This window comes from Tarenaya hassleriana, unplaced genomic scaffold, assembly GCF_000463585.1.
Source record: "Tarenaya hassleriana unplaced genomic scaffold, ASM46358v1 Cleome1, whole genome shotgun sequence".
NCBI classification, from domain to species: domain Eukaryota; kingdom Viridiplantae; phylum Streptophyta; class Magnoliopsida; order Brassicales; family Cleomaceae; genus Tarenaya; species Tarenaya hassleriana.
The window spans coordinates 9,318,793-9,338,978 of NW_010960187.1; the positions used below are offsets into that span (position 1 = coordinate 9,318,793).

The 20,186-nt window shown below is 34.0% G+C and overlaps 2 protein-coding genes across 2 annotated transcripts; one reads left to right on the plus strand and one right to left on the minus strand.

Annotated features, from left to right (window-relative positions):
• Nucleotides 1-8,503: 8,503 nt before the first annotated feature.
• On the plus strand, nucleotides 8,504-10,280 carry LOC104821293 (phosphoenolpyruvate carboxylase kinase 1). Its single transcript, XM_010552111.2, has 2 exons — nucleotides 8,504-9,371; nucleotides 9,820-10,280. The coding sequence occupies exons 1-2, from the start codon at nucleotides 8,567-8,569 to the stop codon at nucleotides 9,867-9,869; spliced, it is 855 nt and encodes a 284-aa protein (XP_010550413.1). The 5' UTR covers nucleotides 8,504-8,566; the 3' UTR covers nucleotides 9,870-10,280.
• A 5,178-nt stretch (nucleotides 10,281-15,458) lies between these two features.
• LOC104821300 (serine/threonine-protein phosphatase PP1-like) lies at nucleotides 15,459-19,334 on the minus strand. Its single transcript, XM_010552124.2, has 4 exons — nucleotides 18,888-19,334; nucleotides 17,118-17,677; nucleotides 16,362-16,646; nucleotides 15,459-15,780 (listed from the first exon to the last, which is right to left on the minus strand). Exons 1-4 carry the CDS (start codon nucleotides 19,060-19,062, stop codon nucleotides 15,757-15,759), a joined length of 1,044 nt encoding a protein of 347 aa, XP_010550426.1. The 5' UTR covers nucleotides 19,063-19,334; the 3' UTR covers nucleotides 15,459-15,756.
• Nucleotides 19,335-20,186: the final 852 nt, after the last annotated feature.

Below are 20,186 nucleotides of genomic sequence, written 5' to 3' on the forward strand. Positions count from 1 at the left end.
AAGCACATATAGCCGCACCTCAGACGTGATGAGTATAAAAAGAGATGCATCCGCCACTGAGTTCCGAAAACCACTGGATAACAGAAAATTCCGAAGCTCCGAATACCGAGCCCGAGGTTCCTGTTTAAGACCGTAGATAGCCTTTTTAAGTTTGCATATAGAGTGAGGAGAAGTCGCATAAACAAAACTCGGAGGTTGAGCCATATAGACCTCTTCAGTCAGAGATCCCTGAAGAAAGGCATTATTGACGTCAAGTTGTCGTAAAGGCCATCCCTGAGAGACCGCAAGGCTTAGAATAACTCGAATCGTAGCTGGTTTAACAACTGGACTGAAAGTCTCGTGATAGTCGACGCCAGGACGCTGATGAAATCCCTTGGCAACTAATCGTGCCTTGTACCGATCCACAGAGCCATCAGGTTTGCGCTTAATGCGAAAAACCCACTTGCAACCCACAACATTCGAAGCCTCTGAACTCGGAACAAGATCCCAAGTGTGGTTGCGGCATAAGGCCTTGTACTCATCATCCATAACCGCACGCCACCGAGAGTCCTTGAGAGCATGAGATACCGTCGCCAGCTCTATATCCGAAAGAGAGGATGAAGATGTAAGGGCATACTTCTTATTCGGCTTCGAGATGTTATTCTTAGAGCGTGTGTTCATCGGATGAATATTGCAAGGAGCAGGAGCAGCATGTCCAACGTCAGGGACAAGCGCAATGGAAGGTGATGATGATTCGGTGGGCTCCGAGACGTCGGACAGGGCAGGTGGTGAAGGATCGGAGCTCAGGGACTGAACCGAGGATGGAGGAGTGAGTGGCGGCCTGAAACTAGACACGGGATGGACAGGAGGACTAAGACTGGAAGACGACTCAGACTCGACCATGGTTTGAGGCAAAAAGCGAGAGGGTTGTGAGAACGGGAAGATAGACTCAAAAAACTGAACATGTCGAGACACATAAACACGAGATGAGAGCGGATCTAAACACAAATAAGCACTCTGAGTGAGCGAGTATCCGAGAAAGACACACGCTTTGGAGCGAGGTTCTAGTTTGTGAGATGTATACGGGGGAAGCCACGGATAACACAGACAATCAAAAACCCGAAGTTTCGCATAGTTCGGTGGAGAAGAAAAAAGACACTCAAAGGGCGATGACATGTGTAGAATTTGCGTGGGCATACGGTTGATGAGATAAACCGCGGTGGTGAATGCATAGGACCAATAAATGACGGGTAAAGACGCATGCATGAGTAAAGACAAACCCGTCTCGACAATGTGACGATGACGACGTTCAGAGATGCCGTTATGCTCGGGAGTATGTGGAGGGGTGGTAAGGTGAGAAATGCCGTGAGAGGCAAGAAATGACGACAAGGCAATAAACTCACTGCCATTAACAGAATAAAAGGAAGTAATTTTACAATTAAACCGACTTTCGACAAGGGGTTTGAACTTTTCAAAGATAAGCGAACATCAGATTTTCGTTTCAAAGGATAAAGCCAAGAATATCGTGTAAAGTGATCCACAAAGAGAACATAATATTTAAATCCATCAACCGAAAGGATAGGTGATGTCCAAACATCAGAGAAAATAATTTCAAGCGGTTTCGAGGAATGAAGAGATGAAGAAGAAAAAGAAAGTTTATGGCTTTTATTACTATTGCAAGAATGACAAACAAACGAAGAAGACTCCCGAGACAACGACGACTCAAACTTAGACAAGACACTCTTTAAAATAGGTAAAGCAGGATGACCTAAACGGAAATGCCACTCGGACAAAGTGGTCTTGGATCTAGAAAAGACTTGAGGAGACACACGACTGGGAGAAACAGACGGCCACTCATACACTCCATCTTTACTTCGACTGCGAAGGATTGGCGCCCCCGTGCTGCGATCCTTCACCTGAAATTCAGACGAGAAAAATTCCACCGAAACATCATTAGCAGTACATAGCTTGTTTACTGAGACTAGATTCTTGCACATCCGAGGAACACAAAGAACATTATCAAGGATAACCGAACATGATGCAGTAGGGATAGAGAGAGAACCAGTGTGGGTGATGGAGAGACCCGAACCATCACCTACAACCACATCTTCATCACCGGTATAAGGGCTGTGTAGAGATAGGTTGTGCAAGTCCGTGGTAATGTGATGTGAGGCGCCGCTATCGATGAGCCAATGTTCGGCTTCATAAGGAGAATGAACAGCCGCATGAGCCTGAGGTTGCCAAGGACGAGGCGACGGTGACCAAGACTGCGAGTTCGCCGAGGAAGCAGAAGCCGCGACAAGACTGAACTGCGGACACCGGCTCGCACTATGGCCAAAAACACCGCAGGCCTGACACTTTCCCTGATCTCCCCGAGACTATGAGAAGGAAGTGTTACCAGGATGCCAAGACTGATGACCAGAACCACGAGAAGAAGACCGTGAATCTGGACGAAACGATGATCTCGGACCAGACCGAAACTGCGGGCGGTGGCCATGATGATGCATTGGACGAGATCTTGTGGATGTAGAGTGAGCCGAAACCGGAAAGGAGTCGACGGATACAGAAGCCGACACGAGAAGCTTGGCCTCATGATTGATGAGTTTCTCATACAGCTCACCAAGAGGATCAGCGGTATCCCGAGCATTGACAGCATCAACAATCGGTTTGAATTCATCAGGCAACCCTTCTAAGATTGCTTCGAGAATATTGTCATGATCCATCGGTTTCCCGAGGAGAGCTAATTCATCAGCCTTGGTGGCAATAAAGCGAAAATAATCACCAACCAATTGAGATCCTTTGACATTGCGTCGGATTTGATCGCGGAGTTGAAGGAGGTGGCCTCGAGAAGCTTTTCCGTATGTGTCGGCTAGTGTGTTCCACGCTGCACGAACACATGAGGAACGAGCAATAAGCGGTTGAAGGTGGACGGAGATCGTGCCGAGGAGAGAACTGAAGAGCATGCGATCTTGTTGCTTCCAAGGAACAAAAGCGGGATTGTCTTGGCTGATCCCATCAACAAGGAGTGTGGGCGCTGGAATAATAGTTGAGTCATCAATGAAACATACGAGATTGTGAGCCTCGAGAAGACTTTTGACTTGAATGCTCCACGTGATATAATTGGAGTTGGATAATTTGGTGATGTTGCTCATGTTGACAAAGAAGAGCGGCTGTTGTGGTTTCGTAGGATCAAAGGTCTCGACTGTCTCAGTCGGACGAGCGGCAGAGGTGGCATCGGAGGACATGGCGGCGCAGGCGGCTGCAGCAAAAAAAGGATCAGAAAACCTTAGGGTTTGAATAGCTCTGATACCATATAATATTAACGAAAGGAAGCTTGACTTTATTAATCAATATTAGAGTATTTATACAAATGTGATAACCCTAATTATATATACATGATATTACATATATACCCTCTTATAGGTTTTGTTAGAATGGTGAACCATAATTTTTCATATGAATAGAATTGAATCATCATAAACAATATCGTTGAACTAATACTCGACCTCGAAAAGGTTACGACTATATAATGTTTTATGTGTTATTGGACCGAAAATAATTGACCTCTTATCCAAGATATTGGTAAAGGTTAGAGTATTTTTTTTAGATAAAATGGTATCCTAAATCGAAGCTCAGACTAATCCCAGAAATAGGAACAAGCCATGTGATTGGAATTATATTCACCTTCCCAAATTAAAAGATTAGAGTTTGTTATGGTAAAATCTTAATCCGTATAAAAAGATGGTTTCTCTTTGAATTGAGTTTAATAATATTGCAATAGGCTCATTTGTAAGTTAAGATGAGAAATATTACAAAGCTAAATCACAAAAATATAGTTAGACCAAAGTATGTTGAATTTTTGGATTATAAAAAAAATTGAATGATATATATCATTATAGAATTTATACCTTTGTTTAATGGATAGGAAACTGCATAATTCTCTTCTTGAATCTCTCGTTAATTTTGGTTAGCTTTTAATGTTAGGTAATTTTAGGTTTTTTAAAATTCAAATATAAGTAAGATCCATTTTTTTAATATTTTATGCATAGAAAATTAAAAGATCTTGTATTTTGTGTATGTGCCGAATTTAAAGGCTTAAGAACTTAAAAATCTATATATTACAAATATTATTAACAATATTAGCAATTGACTCGTGACGGAAGGTCATACGTAGGATCTTCTGTTTCATTAGAAATTGGATCATTATATGATGATGCCTTGATTAATATAACATTCTTACATTATTGATTCTAATTTTTTAGTATATGTTTAAATTACATGAAAATCTGTCAAGTTGGGCTAAAGCAAACAGCATTAAGTCAGGCCTTACTTTTTTTTTTAAAAAAAATATATGTATAAAATTTATTCAAATAAAAAATATCTAGCAAACAAAGAAAATACATTGTCGTAAAACCATGCTTTCAGGCGATATTCTTTTCTCACAAACGATGTATATTATTATTGATGAGATATTAAAACAAATTTATATTATACAAATTTTTAAAAATTTTGAGTTGAATTCAAGTATTATGATATTATTTTTAAATATCTGTAACTAATTTTTTTTTAAAAAAATTAATGAAAATATATCACTTTTACATAATAATAGCTTCAAGTGACGATTACGTGGCGTGCGTTTATACTCAGCATCCAATATTGTCAGACGTCGGAACCATGTCATAATCGTACGGTCCAAGTGAAGACGTGTCCCATTTCTTCACATCTTTGGTCGGCCTATGCATGATGACATGTACATCATACATAGGTGCAAAACACAAATCATGCATACATATACATATACATAATACATATATATATATATATATATATATATATATATATATATATATCTCATGATTTCGTTGAGACGATCATGTGCACAAAACGCTAGAGTTCCATTTGAAACTTGATACATCAATGGGATGCCTATCCGGAAAGACACAATAATGGATGATCAAAATTATATATACACTCGAGTTATCAAAAAATAATTGTAGAACATATTTAATTATTTAATAGAAATATTTTTACAGTTTAAAATTTCATAGATACCAATCATATACATTAATTTTACTTAACTATAATAGTTTAGTTTAATTTAATCATGAATATCTGTAATATTTACTTTAATAATTTCCTCTTCATCAATATATATATAGACAATATAATATAAATCTAATTTATGTATTAAATTTTAAAATATTTAATAAATATAATTTACACTTCAATAAAACAAAATCAATGACAGAAGACTTGAACAGAGCAGAGGTTCAATCTAGTAAGAAACTGTGTTCTTAACAAGGAGCCTCCAAATATAGTCTATATATACACACACACATGTACATGTATATACATATGTTAATGTATATAATATACGATAAGCTTTTAAAATATAAATCAATTGGATCCGTGAGAGGTGGTAGTTCTCCATTAGTCCCCACTTCAATCATTCATTTAAAAAAATATTGTTTTCCAAAAAAATTGTTTTTATTTTCTTCAAAATAAAATAAAACATATTTTGAAGTGATTGGGCATCTTATGGTAAATCTCCACATCTTGATCCACTTGACGAGGAATCTCCATCTTTCATTGGCGTTACATACAGATAATACACATATACATACGCATCTATATGTATGACTGTATGTATATATAGATACACATGTTAAAAGTGAAACAATGTTAAAGTTGAGTCGACACACGGGACCTCTTGCTTTGCTTTCTCTCATCATAGCATTTAGGTTCACGGAATAATAATAATCATTATATTTGTTTTGTTAAAGTATTGCCAAATTGGTGTAATTATGTGGTGACATTTCAATTTAAAATACTTTTATAACCGACGAAAAAAAAAGTGTCATAATAATTAATTGACGGAATCTTCTTATTGAAACCAAGTAATTAATTGTACCGATTCTAGTTGGTTATAAAAATATTAGGTCTACCCAATTATTATTTAAAACCTTAGTCCAGTCAGAATTTATTTTTTGTTAAATAATATGTTTTTCAGAACAAATCATTTTCCTTAAAAAAATTATTTAAAAATTTTATTTAAATTTAGATAGAATAATTTGATTTTAAAAAACATATCCAATATATAATTATAAATTATTTTTAGTTTTCATAATTAATATTTACAACAAAGATTAAACTAATATTTTTACTATAATAATGTCAAGAGAACAAATTTTGATTCCCTACAAACTAAGGTGGAGAAACACTTGTTATTTGCCTTATCTTCCTTTTTTTTTTTTGTAATCACATCACTAAAAATAAATAGAAAGTAATATATGTATATATATATGTGTATATATCGTAATAGTACATATGATGTCCTTGCGTTGTACTTTATACCGTCCCTGCATTCACGGCCACGTGGTTAAAAGCTACACCTCCAATTATCTTAGGGTTTTTTTTTTTGTGTGGCCATCTTATCTCTTATATTTTCCTTCAAAGTTCAAACAATTATTTTCTTCATAAATACAATTAATTTTTGCGATTAGTGGTGTAATTTCAGTGACTGGCAAGAATATTTGGTGGGATCTGAATTTAGCTCTTCTGTTATTTTCAGATTAAAAATTTATAAACTAAATTAAAACAAAGAAGAAACAAATAATTTTAGTGATGGAATCATTGTTTTTAAAATCTTATATCTATAATATAAATGTCATATTACATTAGAAATTTAACTTTTTTATTATAAAAATTTGAATACTTAATATTCAAGTAAAAAAATATTGTTTTTTATTGTTTGAGAAAATAAGTTTATATCATAGAAATATAATATAAAACAATATACCAAAAATAATTAAAATTTTAAAATACTAAATAAATTAATCACTTTTTTTTTGTATGAAGGTGATTTATATTAATAACAAAAACAAAAAGAATTACAACCCAGTTTATGCTAGTGTACCAAAGATTTGGAACCCATGTAAAATTGGTAATATTTTTCCAAAATTACATCCGCAACTAAATTAGTTTCTAATTTCTCGTGTCAAATAATACCAAATTACAAGTAATGATTCTCTATCATGTGGAGGTTTCTTTTTTATAGATAGCAAAATATTCTGAATGGTTCGGTCGATCTTCCACTGTATGTGCTCGACCGTTCTTCGCCTACTCCGAAAAATCCGGTGGTTTCTTTCCTTCCAAAGTTGGTACACCGAATTAATCACAAATTTGACAGTTTCAATGTATAATTTGCCCTAACAGAGAACGGGGTTCAAAACATCTGCCTAATAATGATAGTTTTGAGAAATTGGCTAATAATAATTTTGAGAAATGTAGGCAGAACACGTAACATATTTGGGTGGGGCGCAAACAGGTACACCACCTAATCGTGTTTCACCTCTAGGATTACAATGGAGACAATTAATAATATTGGATTGGACCATATTTCTATATGTGTCTAGCTGGTTATAAAACTAGTTTTCATTATTTTATATAAAATTAAATAAAAATTATTTTACTTTAAGATATTTACTATATGATTGTGGAAAAAACGTATTTATATTTATAAATATCCGAAAATCATATATACATATTAATGAACGAAATATAATCCTTTAAAAAGTGTGATCAAGCAAACCCTAGCATCGATTAGACTGTAAAAAGAACAAATGATGAAGTAGTATTCAAAGAAAAACAAGAAACATAACGTGCTCGAGTGGGTAAACGTTCCCATTTATCAATATTGAATTCTCAATATTATTTATTTTCTCATATAAAGTTGATTGGATATCTTCTCCGCTAGATGTCTTACCGTGAATACATTGAAAAAATTGTTAATGTATATTGAAAAAAATTAAAAGTATAAATACGAATACATTTTCTAATTTTAATTTTAATTTAATTTGATTTTATGCTTTTTATTTAAAAAATTATTTATTTTTATATTGTTTTTGTATTTATTAAATTTTATCAATTCAATTTGATATATATATATATATATACAGATTTTATATTCAATATAACATGAATACAATAATATCTTATTTAATTTGGATCTAGGAATTTTTAATATGGCACCAAAAAATATGTGTTATTAATAGTAATGTTGTGAATCCTAGTAAGTGAAATATTAATGGAGTAAAAAACAAAAGGGAAACTATGTTATCTAGGTGGTAATTTGTATTTTTTTTTTATTCGTTTTATTAAGTTAATTTTCGATTTTAGAAAAAAAAATACAAATCATTCATTCGTTATTTATATTAGATTTGGTTTGATTACAATTATGTGTGACGATTTTAGATAGATTTTATTATTCGGTTATTAGCTAAATTGGAACGAGAGAGAGTAAAATATTAATGTAGAAATATTTATTACAGAAAAGGGTGGAAGTTACCGTTTATGAAATATAATTTAAAGTTTGATACATAAAAATTCAATAATTATACAAAAAAAAAACCGTAACGAAAACCCACGGAATCTCCATAGAACCTGATAGCATCAAACCGAATATTCCTATTTTTTTTATTTCTCTATTTCCCATAAGCTTCCTCTCTCTATAAATCCCCACCCCCAACGGGCTATCTAACTCCTAAACACAACAAAAAAAACCATCACAGAAGAAAAAAAAAAAGTTATGACTTGCAGCCAAACACTCCACAACAACCTCAACAAGTACCAAATCTGCGAAGAAATCGGTCGGGGTCGGTTCGGCACCGTCACGCGCGTGTACGCGCCGTCGACCGGAGATCTCTTCGCCTGCAAGACGATCGACAAGGCTTCTCTCGCCGACGACGCGCTTGACCGCGCGTGCATCGACAACGAGCCCAAGCTCATGGCTCTGTTGTCTCCACACCCAAACATCGTCCAAATCCATGACCTAATCGACACAGTCGATTCCGTCTCCATCGTCATGGAGCTCGTGGATCCGGCGGTCACGATCTACGACCGCTTGGTCTCCTCCGGTCCCTTCTCTGAGGCCCAAACGGCGTCGTACGCGAGGCAGATCCTCTCCGCCGTGTCGCATTGTCACCGAGTCGGTGTTGTTCATAGGGATATCAAGCCGGAGAATATTCTGGTGGATCTGAGAAACGACATGGTGAAGATCTGCGATTTTGGGTCTGGGATTTGGTTGGGTGAGGGCGAGACCACCGTAGGCGTCGTGGGTACGCCGTATTACGTGGCTCCGGAGGTTCTGACGGGGAGGCCGTACGCCGATAAAGTCGATGTCTGGAGCGTCGGCGTCGTTCTTTACACTATGCTCGCCGGAGCTCCTCCGTTCTACGGTGAAACGGCGGAGGAGATATTCGAAGCTGTGATCCGCGGGAATCTTCGGTTTCCTCCGAAGATTTTCCGGGGGATTTCGTCTTCTGCGAAAGATTTATTGAGGAAGATGATCTGCAGGGATGTTTCTAGAAGATTTTCAGCTGAACAGGCACTAAGTAAGTCTCTCCACTGTTTCTCCCTTCTGTTTTTCTCTGCTTTATCATCTGGGCTGTTCATAAATTCTCTCTTCTTGGGTTTGAACGAATTTTTCTCTTATGGGTTTCACTAATTGGCCGTTAATTTTCAATGGTTTTTCAATTTTACAATGAAATCTGGTTTATAAAGGACCCAGATCTATACTTGTCAAGTACTTTTTCTTGGTGAGATTCTTCAGGTACTTGTACCCATCTGGATCCGTGTTTGATCCATTTCTTCAAAAACCCTTAAAAAAGAAACTGATTGATTGGAATCAAACCCCAAATATGTGTCTCTGCATTCATTGAAAATTTCTGCCCTTTGGAGCCGAAAAGTCAAAACCCAGTAGCACCCATGTGAGCTCTGCATTGTTTACATACTTTTGTGGGTTTCTGATATATTATTTTTTGTGGGTTTTGTTTTTTTCAGGGCATCCATGGATTGTAAATGCAGGTGAAACTGATGCCAGCTTCATCTGATCTTTTTAGCAGACAGACATAAATAAAATAAACAAGCCCTCGTATCGATAACCGGAGTCGATAATCATATGGAATGCCTCTGCATATGTAAATTAGCTTATCGGCAACAAGAGAGGAGCTGATGGAGATGCTTGCTGAAGATGAGGAAGACGAAGACTTTTGTGGGAGAATCGCGGCGTCTTTCTTCTGAATTCTCTCCAAGAAGGGTGTAGATTTTGATTTTGTTTAGGGTTTCTTTTTGGGCTGTCTCGTGGTTTTGGGGGTGAGGGTGTATATAAGGTTTAGGTAGACCGTAGAGCAGAGGATTCCGGTCCTGCCCCGCCTTTTACGGGTTTTTTTTTTTTGTTTTGCTCGTTTCTTGGGTGAGTAAAAGAAAGAGAGAGAAAGCAATGTTAATAAGTAATAATAATGTCTTTTTTTTTTTTTTGTAAAAAAAGAAAATATCTCCTTATATTCATCGTATACGTACGGTCCAACTAATCTCTAACAAAAACAAAAGAACACGTTAATTTCATTATAAACTCCACTTCCGGTCATGCCCCTAATTTCATGCTTCCCCTTTCTAATTAAGCACGTTAATTTCCTAATTAATTTTTGGTTCATCTAATCTTTAATATTAAAAAGAAACACCCATGTGACGATTCATGGAATCTCTTTCTGGGATTTATATTCAAGCGTCTTGACATTGACTTCACACATTTGTCTCTAGTTCAAGTCTTCTTATCGCATAGATGGTGACAATACAAAGTAAATGCGTTGCTACAAAATTAGTGGACCTCTCACAAAAAGTACAATTTGGGCTCCATGTTAAAATCAAAGCCAAAGATTAGGGGAAGATCAATTATTAGATATGAAACTAATTATTTTTTAAACCTATTGTATAAGTAGTACAATAAGCTGTTTTGCATATGATTCTTTTCATTTTAAATGGACAAGTTGACTGTTTAATAAACGCATTTACTGCATGTACCATCATGAAGAAGAAAGAAAATAGAAGTTTATTAGAGCCTTTTCTTTAACTTGGATATATAAAAAAACAAAACAGCATCATATTATCCAAACCAAATGAACGAAATTATTTTTTTAAGAATGAATATCTTTAAACAAAAAATGATTTCAAATTATATTCAATATAATCACAATAAAAATGAATTTTAATATAAAACTAAAAAAAATATAAATTTAAACAATAAACAATAAATATAAAATTGGTCGAATAAAAATAAAACTAAAATTTGAAACAACTCTTGCTCTACTTCTAGAAATAATAACGCCTCGATTTTTCAGAAAAATTCGTTGCGCGTTTTCAAAATAATTTGACTTTTTTTTTTTCTTTTTTGATAATTCAAGTTTCTTCTTTCGTTTCCATGCACATTTTCCAAAAGAAAAGTTTGAGTCAAATTTAGAAAATACCGGAATCTTCGATAACCTCAAGAAAAACATGGATTTATTTCATTTAATTAATTATATATATATATATATATAGGAGACTATGGGAGCATATTATAGCATATTCTTTCATGGAATTGTTTGAGGGAGGATTCCAGCCTCGATATGATATTTCATTTTATAGCATATGCTTTTGGATCATACCAATATTTTGTAACTTTTTCTTGCAAGGAAGATGTCAGAATAATCATAAAGAATCTTTGAAAACTAGATCATGAGTTGTCAAATCTTAATTTGATATTCAACAAAAAAAATCTTAATTTGATTTTAAAAAAACAAGAAATCTTCTAAATTAGAAGAGAAATCGCTTGAATTTTACTGTTTTGTTACTTTAAAATTTAACTTAGGCAGAGTTTGATATTTTTTTATGGATTCAAATCAGCTAAAAGAAAAGGTATCATTTACATTTAAAAAATATGGATAATAATATATAAATACCTAAACTTTTATAAAAATCTCATATTTATATATAAACTATAAAATTTTCATATAAATACCTGAAATTTTAAAACTTCTATATATAAATATCTAGATTTTTAAAAATTATTTCAAATAAATATAGATTTCAGTTTTTTTTCAAATAAAAATTAGCGATATGATTAATGAATTTTGGATTTATTTAAGAGTTTTTCAAAAGTCTAGGTATTTATATAGTATTAGAAAAATCAGATATTTATATAAAAATTTTATAGTTTAGGTATTTATTTGGGATTTTTGTAAAAATTTAGGTATTTATATATAATTTTTTCTAAAAAATAATATAGTTATATTTTATTACATTGATTTATTTGTATACTAATTGTTTTTTTGTTTGGATTTTTGTAATTGATAAAAACAAGATATAAAAGACCAAAATTACTAGTCAATTGGATAAGCAAAAATTCAAAAAGTATAACTAGGGCCCACCTATTCACTATCATTCTTTTTATATAACTAAAATATGTATTTCGCATGATTTTGTTTTTCAAAACAAACAAATAATTCCTGAAATTTACAGATTTTAAATAAACCATGTCTCTTTCTAGAAAACTATTTTTTTTTATAAACGATTATTATTTATTTGTAATGGTATAAACGCATTAAGTAATGTAGAGACATATATGCTTAGAATTTTATTTTTCTTTTATTATGTCAATAAAATATGCATTAGTGCTCTACTAATTATATATTATCTAATTCCAAATCTCAAAGACATATTTTTATTATATTATAAGTGGACAGTGTTCACTGTTCAGCCTGAATCCCCACTAACTTATTTTTTTTTTAGATTCCAAAGCAGCCACATCATTTTAATTAAACTTTATTTTTTGGTAAAGTTAATTAAATTATATTTGATAATCATTCCTTAATTAATGGTAAAGCGATATGGAATCTTATGTCTGCTCCCAACAACTATTTTTTTTTTTAATTCGGAATGAAAAACAAATCAAGAATATCTAGAAAAAAAAACAAATATTTTAGTTTTTTTTGTTAACATCAATCCATATGGATTATTGATTATCGATTTATACCTTTAAGATAGGGAGTCGATGGGTCCTATGCTTTTGATAATTGTTAGGGCGACTTGATTGCAAATCAGGTGTTTCTATAAAATATGCAAATATGATGTAAATATTAGGGATTAATTTTGATCTAGTTATGTTGGGAACTTGGGATTGAATTTTTATTTTTATTTTTGATAAGATGTTAGATCCATACCTATATCTACTTTTATTTTATTTTTTTTTAAATTTGATTGGAATTTTATGTAAAATTGAGAGCCACCCCTCGATTCCAGCTAAAGGCATTATATATTTAACCTGATCATAAATTCTGCCCGTTATTTATTTATAAAATCGTTATATCCATCAGATTTTTTTTTTTTTTGATAATTTTTTTTTATAATCCGAAAGTTCACCGAACTTTTGGTCTGATTACATCTCCCGCCGAAGAAGCCCACACTTGGGTTTGAACCTAGATTGAGACCATACTTTGTATGTTTTCTCACCACCACTAGACCACCCAAAATTGGATTTTAATATCATCACGAATACACTTTTAGAAATCCAATCTCTCTTTTATAATAAAAAAAATCCGAATTTATCGCAAAAGAATTACGGAGAAATATGAGAGGGAACACAAGTTTCGTCAAATGTTGAGTAATGGTTGTTAGTCAAAGATAAAATCTTATACACACGTGTGGGACCCGCAAAGACGTGGTGATCTGTGCACTGGCAGATCAACGTAAATTTGAAGAGTCAGTGGTCCGTACAGAGGAGCTAGACGTGGTGGTTGATAAGCAGCCACTTCGTATATAATATAATTAAATAAAAATGTCATTTTCCATGTCAGCTGTATGATAAATGTCTTGTAACGCTTGTATCATAACTACCACATGGTATCTAACGTACCCGCAAAGGAAAATGCTTGGAAAATACCGTTGATATATTTTTTTTATTTGAAGGCAAAAAAAAAAAAGGACAGGGAGATTTGGACAAAAAGAAAAAAAAAAAAGGAATGAAGACGATAGGTCATAAGGTTGGGACCAAAAAAGAACAGAAGAAATATATTTTTTTAAAAAAAAATTTAATTCCTATGAGAGAGTATTTGTGTGTTTTTAAGGGACAAAACACTTAGAATTTGATTGTAATTGTTTTTTTTCCAAGATCATTTAAAATTTGGTTTGGTGATCTTTATACGAAATCTTTGAGCGTGGATCAATTTCAACATCATTTGATCAAAGATAAGAATAATATCATTTGCCTATTTTTTCATTTCTTGGATGAAATATTGAAAATCAACTCTCCGCAATAATAATATGAACAAACATTTTAAATCAAATTAGGCATCTGTTATTTTATTTTGGCACAACTAGAAATACAAATAATTAAATTCATGCATAATGTCTCGAGATCAAACACGTCGACATAGCCTCTAAACCCCCAATTTTCCTAGTAGAATTCTAGTAATTATCTGAGTTTAGATCTAGAAACCTCTTCAAATTATTCTCTGCACTTCATATATATATATATATATATATGATATATGATCTTCGTGTATATATATATATCACATATCATATATATATATACACACACGCACGTATATAAAGTTTCTTTGTCGGGAAAGCACATGTGGGTTTCGTATCCACATTTTGTGTTGGATTCGGACAAAAGCGAAAATTTGGGAATTTAGTAGAAATAAATATTCATTTGGAATTTATTTTTAGGTTTCGTTACGGTGCTTTGGACCCTTCAAGAGGTGGAATGGCTACTCCCTCCCATTCGCCGCATCACCTCCTCTCACCCTTCCCTTGCTCCTTTGAGCCATTCCTTCCTTTTTCTTTTCTGCCAAGCAATTTAAAAAAAAAATAATTTATTGTATTTTGATTGATAGATAGATTCCGGACTGCATATTTTTATTTCATTATTATTTTTTCAATACTATTCGCAGAATATATATATACATATATGTTATGTTTAAGCATATTCGTACCGATGCTTATCTTCATATATTTTTTTCGAGTTATCATTTTTTTTTATCATGTGGGGCATAATAAAGTATTTATTACTTTTTTTATTACAGAATTCTTTTCGTCTAGACTCACCTTCGATTGGGTGTGATGCATATGCACTATTCGTAGGTTCGGGCACAATTTCAGGTTTTTCCAATTCATGGATACCGACAAAATTATAAATAATTTTTTATTTATATTTACGATTTTAATTTAATAAATACAGTTATATATAAAAAAATAAAATAAAATGTTCAATTCGGATCCGAGTATCTTGCTTCTTAGTTGATGTATTTGCATGTACCCAATATTATTGGGCCGTAATAGTTGATCCATCTCTAATATTACGGGTTAAAACTAAAAAAACCCATCATCCTATTATTACAATTTGTAATAACCACGACTGTTATTAACAAATTCAAGTTTGTGTTCCAAAACGAAAAAGAAGGATAAAAAGTGAAAAACTTACGTAAATATATAACCAAATTCCATCGTAAAATTGAAAAGTCTTTCAGTGCAATGGAAAAAAAAAACTACTTACCAACATATTTGGCCCCAAACAAAAAAAGTTTTAAGAGAAAAAAAAAATGAAGACTAGGGGAGAACAAAAGGCATACTTACCAGGTGTACATGCCTGAAGAACGAGGGAGTAAAACGGCGTCGTGTTTCTACCAACTGTATTTCCCTGCAGCTACTGGACTTTTTCACACGTGTTTTTTTAAAGTGTACAGAGGAAGAAGACGAGCAAGAAGAACACTTGTTATATCCAAAAACAAGAAGAAGAAAATTTTCCCAATGGCTCTCTCTCCCGTTTCTAAGTTTTCTTAATACAGACATGAGACATACACATGTAAAGATTATCTGTCACACACAATGAAGGAAAGGAGCCTCAGCTTAGCTCAAGTCTTCAATGGCGGTTTTGGGTCGACGAATCTCTCTCGAATTTCATCCTTTTAACCCTAGGAACGGCTGCAAAAGAAAACGAGAATCCATCGATTAGATTAATCGCATGATTTATCGATAAAAGTCTCGAGCAAGTGTTAACAGAAGAGAGAAGGAAAGGGTCGTCAATCAATTGTGAATTAAGTTATCAGGGTAAAAAAACTGATGCAAATGGTACAATCCCAAGAGGAAAAACCCGATACTTGGCCCGGGTTTAGATCGAAAAAACGAGTGTTAACGGTCAGAGTAAGATCTATGAAAATCAACCCAAGTCCATAGACATAATAATATGGCGAAAAGAAACACGACCCAGACCACAAAGAGAGGATAAGGAAATGAAGAGTGAAAACACTATGTTGAGAACAAGATGAGGGTTTTATTCTACTCAACGCTCGGATCAGACCCACGTAGAAAAGACCCAATTTTTTGCTGTTTAAACGGCGGTTTTCATTGATAAATGAATCGAAATCCAATAACCTCGAGTAAAACGAACCGTTCTTCGTCATATGTACCTCGTCTAAAATGAACAGATAATGCACGATATTATAGTAGCAATTTTTACGTAAACTAATACAGATGATGATGGAAAGCAGTATCGTTCTACTAACCTTGATCCCGGCAGGTGAACCACCAGGCTTTACAGTGGCTGTGCTTCCAAACACATTGCTAAGACCGGTAGAAGGGCTACCGGCTTTGGTGGTTGTAGCCGTGCTGCTCCCAAACCCGAACTTGGGTTTCTTATCCGCAGGCTTTAAGATTTGAAACGAGCACATAAGAGTGTCATCTACGCTCATCATAGCGCCTGCATTGTCAAACTCTCCGCAGTAGTTAGGCGCCGAGAATATTGTCACCAGTTGTCGGTTTGCAAAGAACTCATACCCATCCTCTACGACCTGAAACCGTACATATCGAAATGAAACAATAAAAAAAATATGACAGCAGATTCCAAAAATATGTGCACTGATTAAGAGACAAATCCTCCATAAACGGGTTTGTGAATTTAAAGTGACGTTTTCTGATCAATGAGTCACATGCAGTCGGATTAAGGTAAGATTGTTGTATTAAAACAAACAAACGGAAGACACTCATACATAGTTTGCTAGAATATGAAACACAACTACACAGTTTTAAACAGACTAATTTTTCGTCCACCAACAGAACGTATTAATCATGTCACACCGAGGTTAATTTGACACAGAACCAACAGACTAGACGACAATACTAACAGGGTTGGTCAAAGTCATCAATTTACGCCCAAATTTACCGGACAGATTAGGATCGAATCTAGGCATCAGGTCAAACATCAACATTGTACAGATTTAGCAAAGAAACAGAAATGAGACAGAAGATTTGATGGTTTAGACCTGATGGGCACGGCAGATGAGATCCAAGTCATGCTTCTCCAGAAATTCGGTGACCTTATCAGCTCCAAAAGTGTAGGAAACGCCCCTATCATTCATTCCCCAACCTTGGATATCTTTACTGGGATCAGACCAGAGAAGATCACATAGCAAACCTGTGTCTGGAACATCGGTTGGGCGCTGCATGTTTCTAATCTGGTCCAAATTCTGAAGGTCAGGTGAGAGACCACCATGCATACAGAGAATCTTTTCATCGATAAGGGCTGCCACTGGTAAGCAGTTGAAACAGTCTGTGAATACCTTCCATAGCCTGACGTTAAACCTTCTCTTGCACTCGTCATAAAACCCGTATATACGATTTATGGAAGCACATTCGTGGTTTCCACGTAAAAGGAAGAAATTCTCAGGGTATTTTATTTTGTAAGCAAGGAGAAGACAGATCGTTTCAAGACTTTGCTTGCCTCGGTCAACATAGTCCCCCAAGAACAAGTAATTGGCACGAGGTGGTAAGTCACCGTATTCAAATAGCCTCAGCAGATCCGAATACTGGCCATGAATATCTCCTGAATTATATAAAAGATTGTGGTGACTACAACATTGATTTTAAAATAATTTCTACAGTGCAAAGTATCAAAAATAGGATGTGAAGAAAAAAGTATCGGAAACAGGAAGATAACGAGCGGCTACTTAGTCCATATCTACTGCTTTGCATGAACAAGAACTACTATTCTTTCTCAAATACATGTTCCTAATTAAGTTATGGGTCCACAATCAAATGTCTGAAATCACATGCCATTAGCAATGATCTACCAGTAAAGTCACCATCATGATTGAAATGATAACAACCTAGAAAGTAGTACTTCAGTGAAAAAGCAGTTGAACAATTCAGAAAACCACCAAGTCTTCAAAAGGAAAAAAAATTCCAGATAGCCAAAAAAAAAGACCAAACATATGAAAGCTGCTCCAATGAAACAGAGATGTTAAATTCAAATGAGATCTATCTAGAGAATGCATATCTCTGTCTGAACGCTACCGATAATTCCTCATGAACACATCATACTGGGTACCTAAACATGCTATCAGCAATTTCTAGTTCTAAACCTCGAGATCGATCAATCTATGAAGGACGATACAACTTTCTCAATGTTTGACAACCTCCAAATATATCTCCATATTACTTACAGCTACTCTCACGGAATCGTAAGATAAAGTCTTCAGCAAATGAAGCTAGTGAATTTACAAGCAGAAGTTCTAATATTTGGTAGTCAAAATTTCAAGAACCAGAAACTTGGACTCATAAATTTAGACAAATTTGACAAGCTTCGTTTAAACCCTACTGATATCAGTGAAATTCAAAGCTTGGAGTCACCCATTTTACGTCTAAACAACAAAAACGGAATGAAATTGCAATACAATCAAACAAGTACTATGCATAAAATAATCTACTAATGAAACAAAATCCAAATGCCCTAAAAATCTCAGAAAAAGAATAAGAATAGCCACCCAAATTCATCAAATTGATGCGGAAACCAAACCCTAGTTTGATTCTAAAGATCAAAAGTACAGAGAAACAGGCAGATATTCGAACAAAATTTAGGATCAAGAATTGGATAATCGACCACGAAAATCAATTACTCCAGAGCTACTGTACGCTAAACAGGTTAGGACCCATAACATTAGCCGCAAATCATCCATCGCGGAGAAGCTCTCGAACCAAATTCAAAACGAGAAACTACTCCTGCGAAATCAGAGATGGGCATGACGCGAAATTACCACAAATCTTGATGGGGGCTTCGAGCTCCAACAAATTGGGCTGCTGCAAGAAGATTTCTTTGGAGTGAGTACAGAGCTGACGGATCTCCGATTCCGACAGCTGAACTTGCTTGCCGGGTCGGCCTCGGACCTCCAGAAGCCGATTGATGATGTCATCGAGAAGGGCTTGGTCCATTTCTGTCTCTGATAACCGTTGAAAAGAGGAAGACGATGAAGAAACAGAAAGACAGAGAGGGAGTCGAAGTCAACGGGGATCGGGGGAAGGAGAATCGAATAGAGACGATGGATGGTAAGGAGAGCGAGAGGTAAACATGGAGGAGAACACACGAGGAGGATGACGATGAATGATGAATGATGATGATGATTTCGTTTCGTTGAGAGAGAATCTCAGAAGCGTATTGGAATATAGATAGAGAGTGGAAAATTCTTGAGAGAGAGAGAAGAGAGAGAGAGGTGGAGTTTACAAAGAGACGATCTAATAATGTTTTTTTCTCAAATTAACTAATTTTCTCCGATAATCAAATCTATTTAAAAGGGATTTTTGTATTGCATATTTTGCATGTTGCCTCATGAGATAGAATCCAATATCATGTGATTATATCTTTTGAGATGTTGATACAAAAATTTCAAAATATTGGAATAAAAATGTATTTATTTTTCTTCCAAAAAAGTTATGAAAGCAAAAATATATTAGCAAATAATACATATTTTTTAATTCCTTTGATTTCTCTTAATCTCTAATATAAAAAACGGAATGCATTATGTAAACATATGACAAAGAAAATGCATTATCTTAGTGATAATATGGATTGATTTAAATTATATATACATGAATATATTTTTGTATTATCTATGGAAATATTTAAAGTTCTCTTGAGGTCTTAAATTTTTTACATAAAAATAATTTTTTTAGTTTTTTGGTTATCTTTTCATTAGTTTATTTTTTATTATTTACACTCGAATCAATCTTAATCTTTCATAATATTTATAATTGAATTATTTCGATATTAGTTTATTTTTGTCAAACTATAAATATATGAAATATAAATAGGTCATATAGTTTCATTGAAAATATAATTTATATAAAAAGGAATAAATAATATTTTAATATTCGTATTATGTTTTAAAGAAATATTTTAAATATGATTGTTTTCATATAAATCATTATTTAACTCATACTTTGTAGTACATGTTTAAGTATTTAAATTTATTACCGACATAGGGCCCGGCCCATGTACACATCTTTTTCTTTGTATAGTTCGCTCAATATACTTTGAAGTATCCATTGTTACCAAAAAA

Bases quoted from the DNA above. Each gene is read 5' to 3' on its own strand.
- LOC104821293 (XM_010552111.2), top strand. From the start codon at position 8,567: ATGACTTGCAGCCAAACACTCCACAACAACCTCAACAAGTACCAAATC. The intron at 9,372-9,819 runs GTAAGTCTCTCC...TGTTTTTTTCAG, and splicing joins TTCAGCTGAACAGGCACTAA to GGCATCCATGGATTGTAAAT.
- LOC104821300 (XM_010552124.2), bottom strand. From the start codon at position 19,062: ATGGACCAAGCCCTTCTCGATGACATCATCAATCGGCTTCTGGAGGTC. The intron at 17,678-18,887 runs GTAATTTCGCGT...TATATAATTCAG, and splicing joins AGCCCCCATCAAGATTTGTG to GAGATATTCATGGCCAGTAT. The intron at 15,781-16,361 runs GTTAGTAGAACG...TTTCTTTTGCAG, and splicing joins GTTCACCTGCCGGGATCAAG to CCGTTCCTAGGGTTAAAAGG.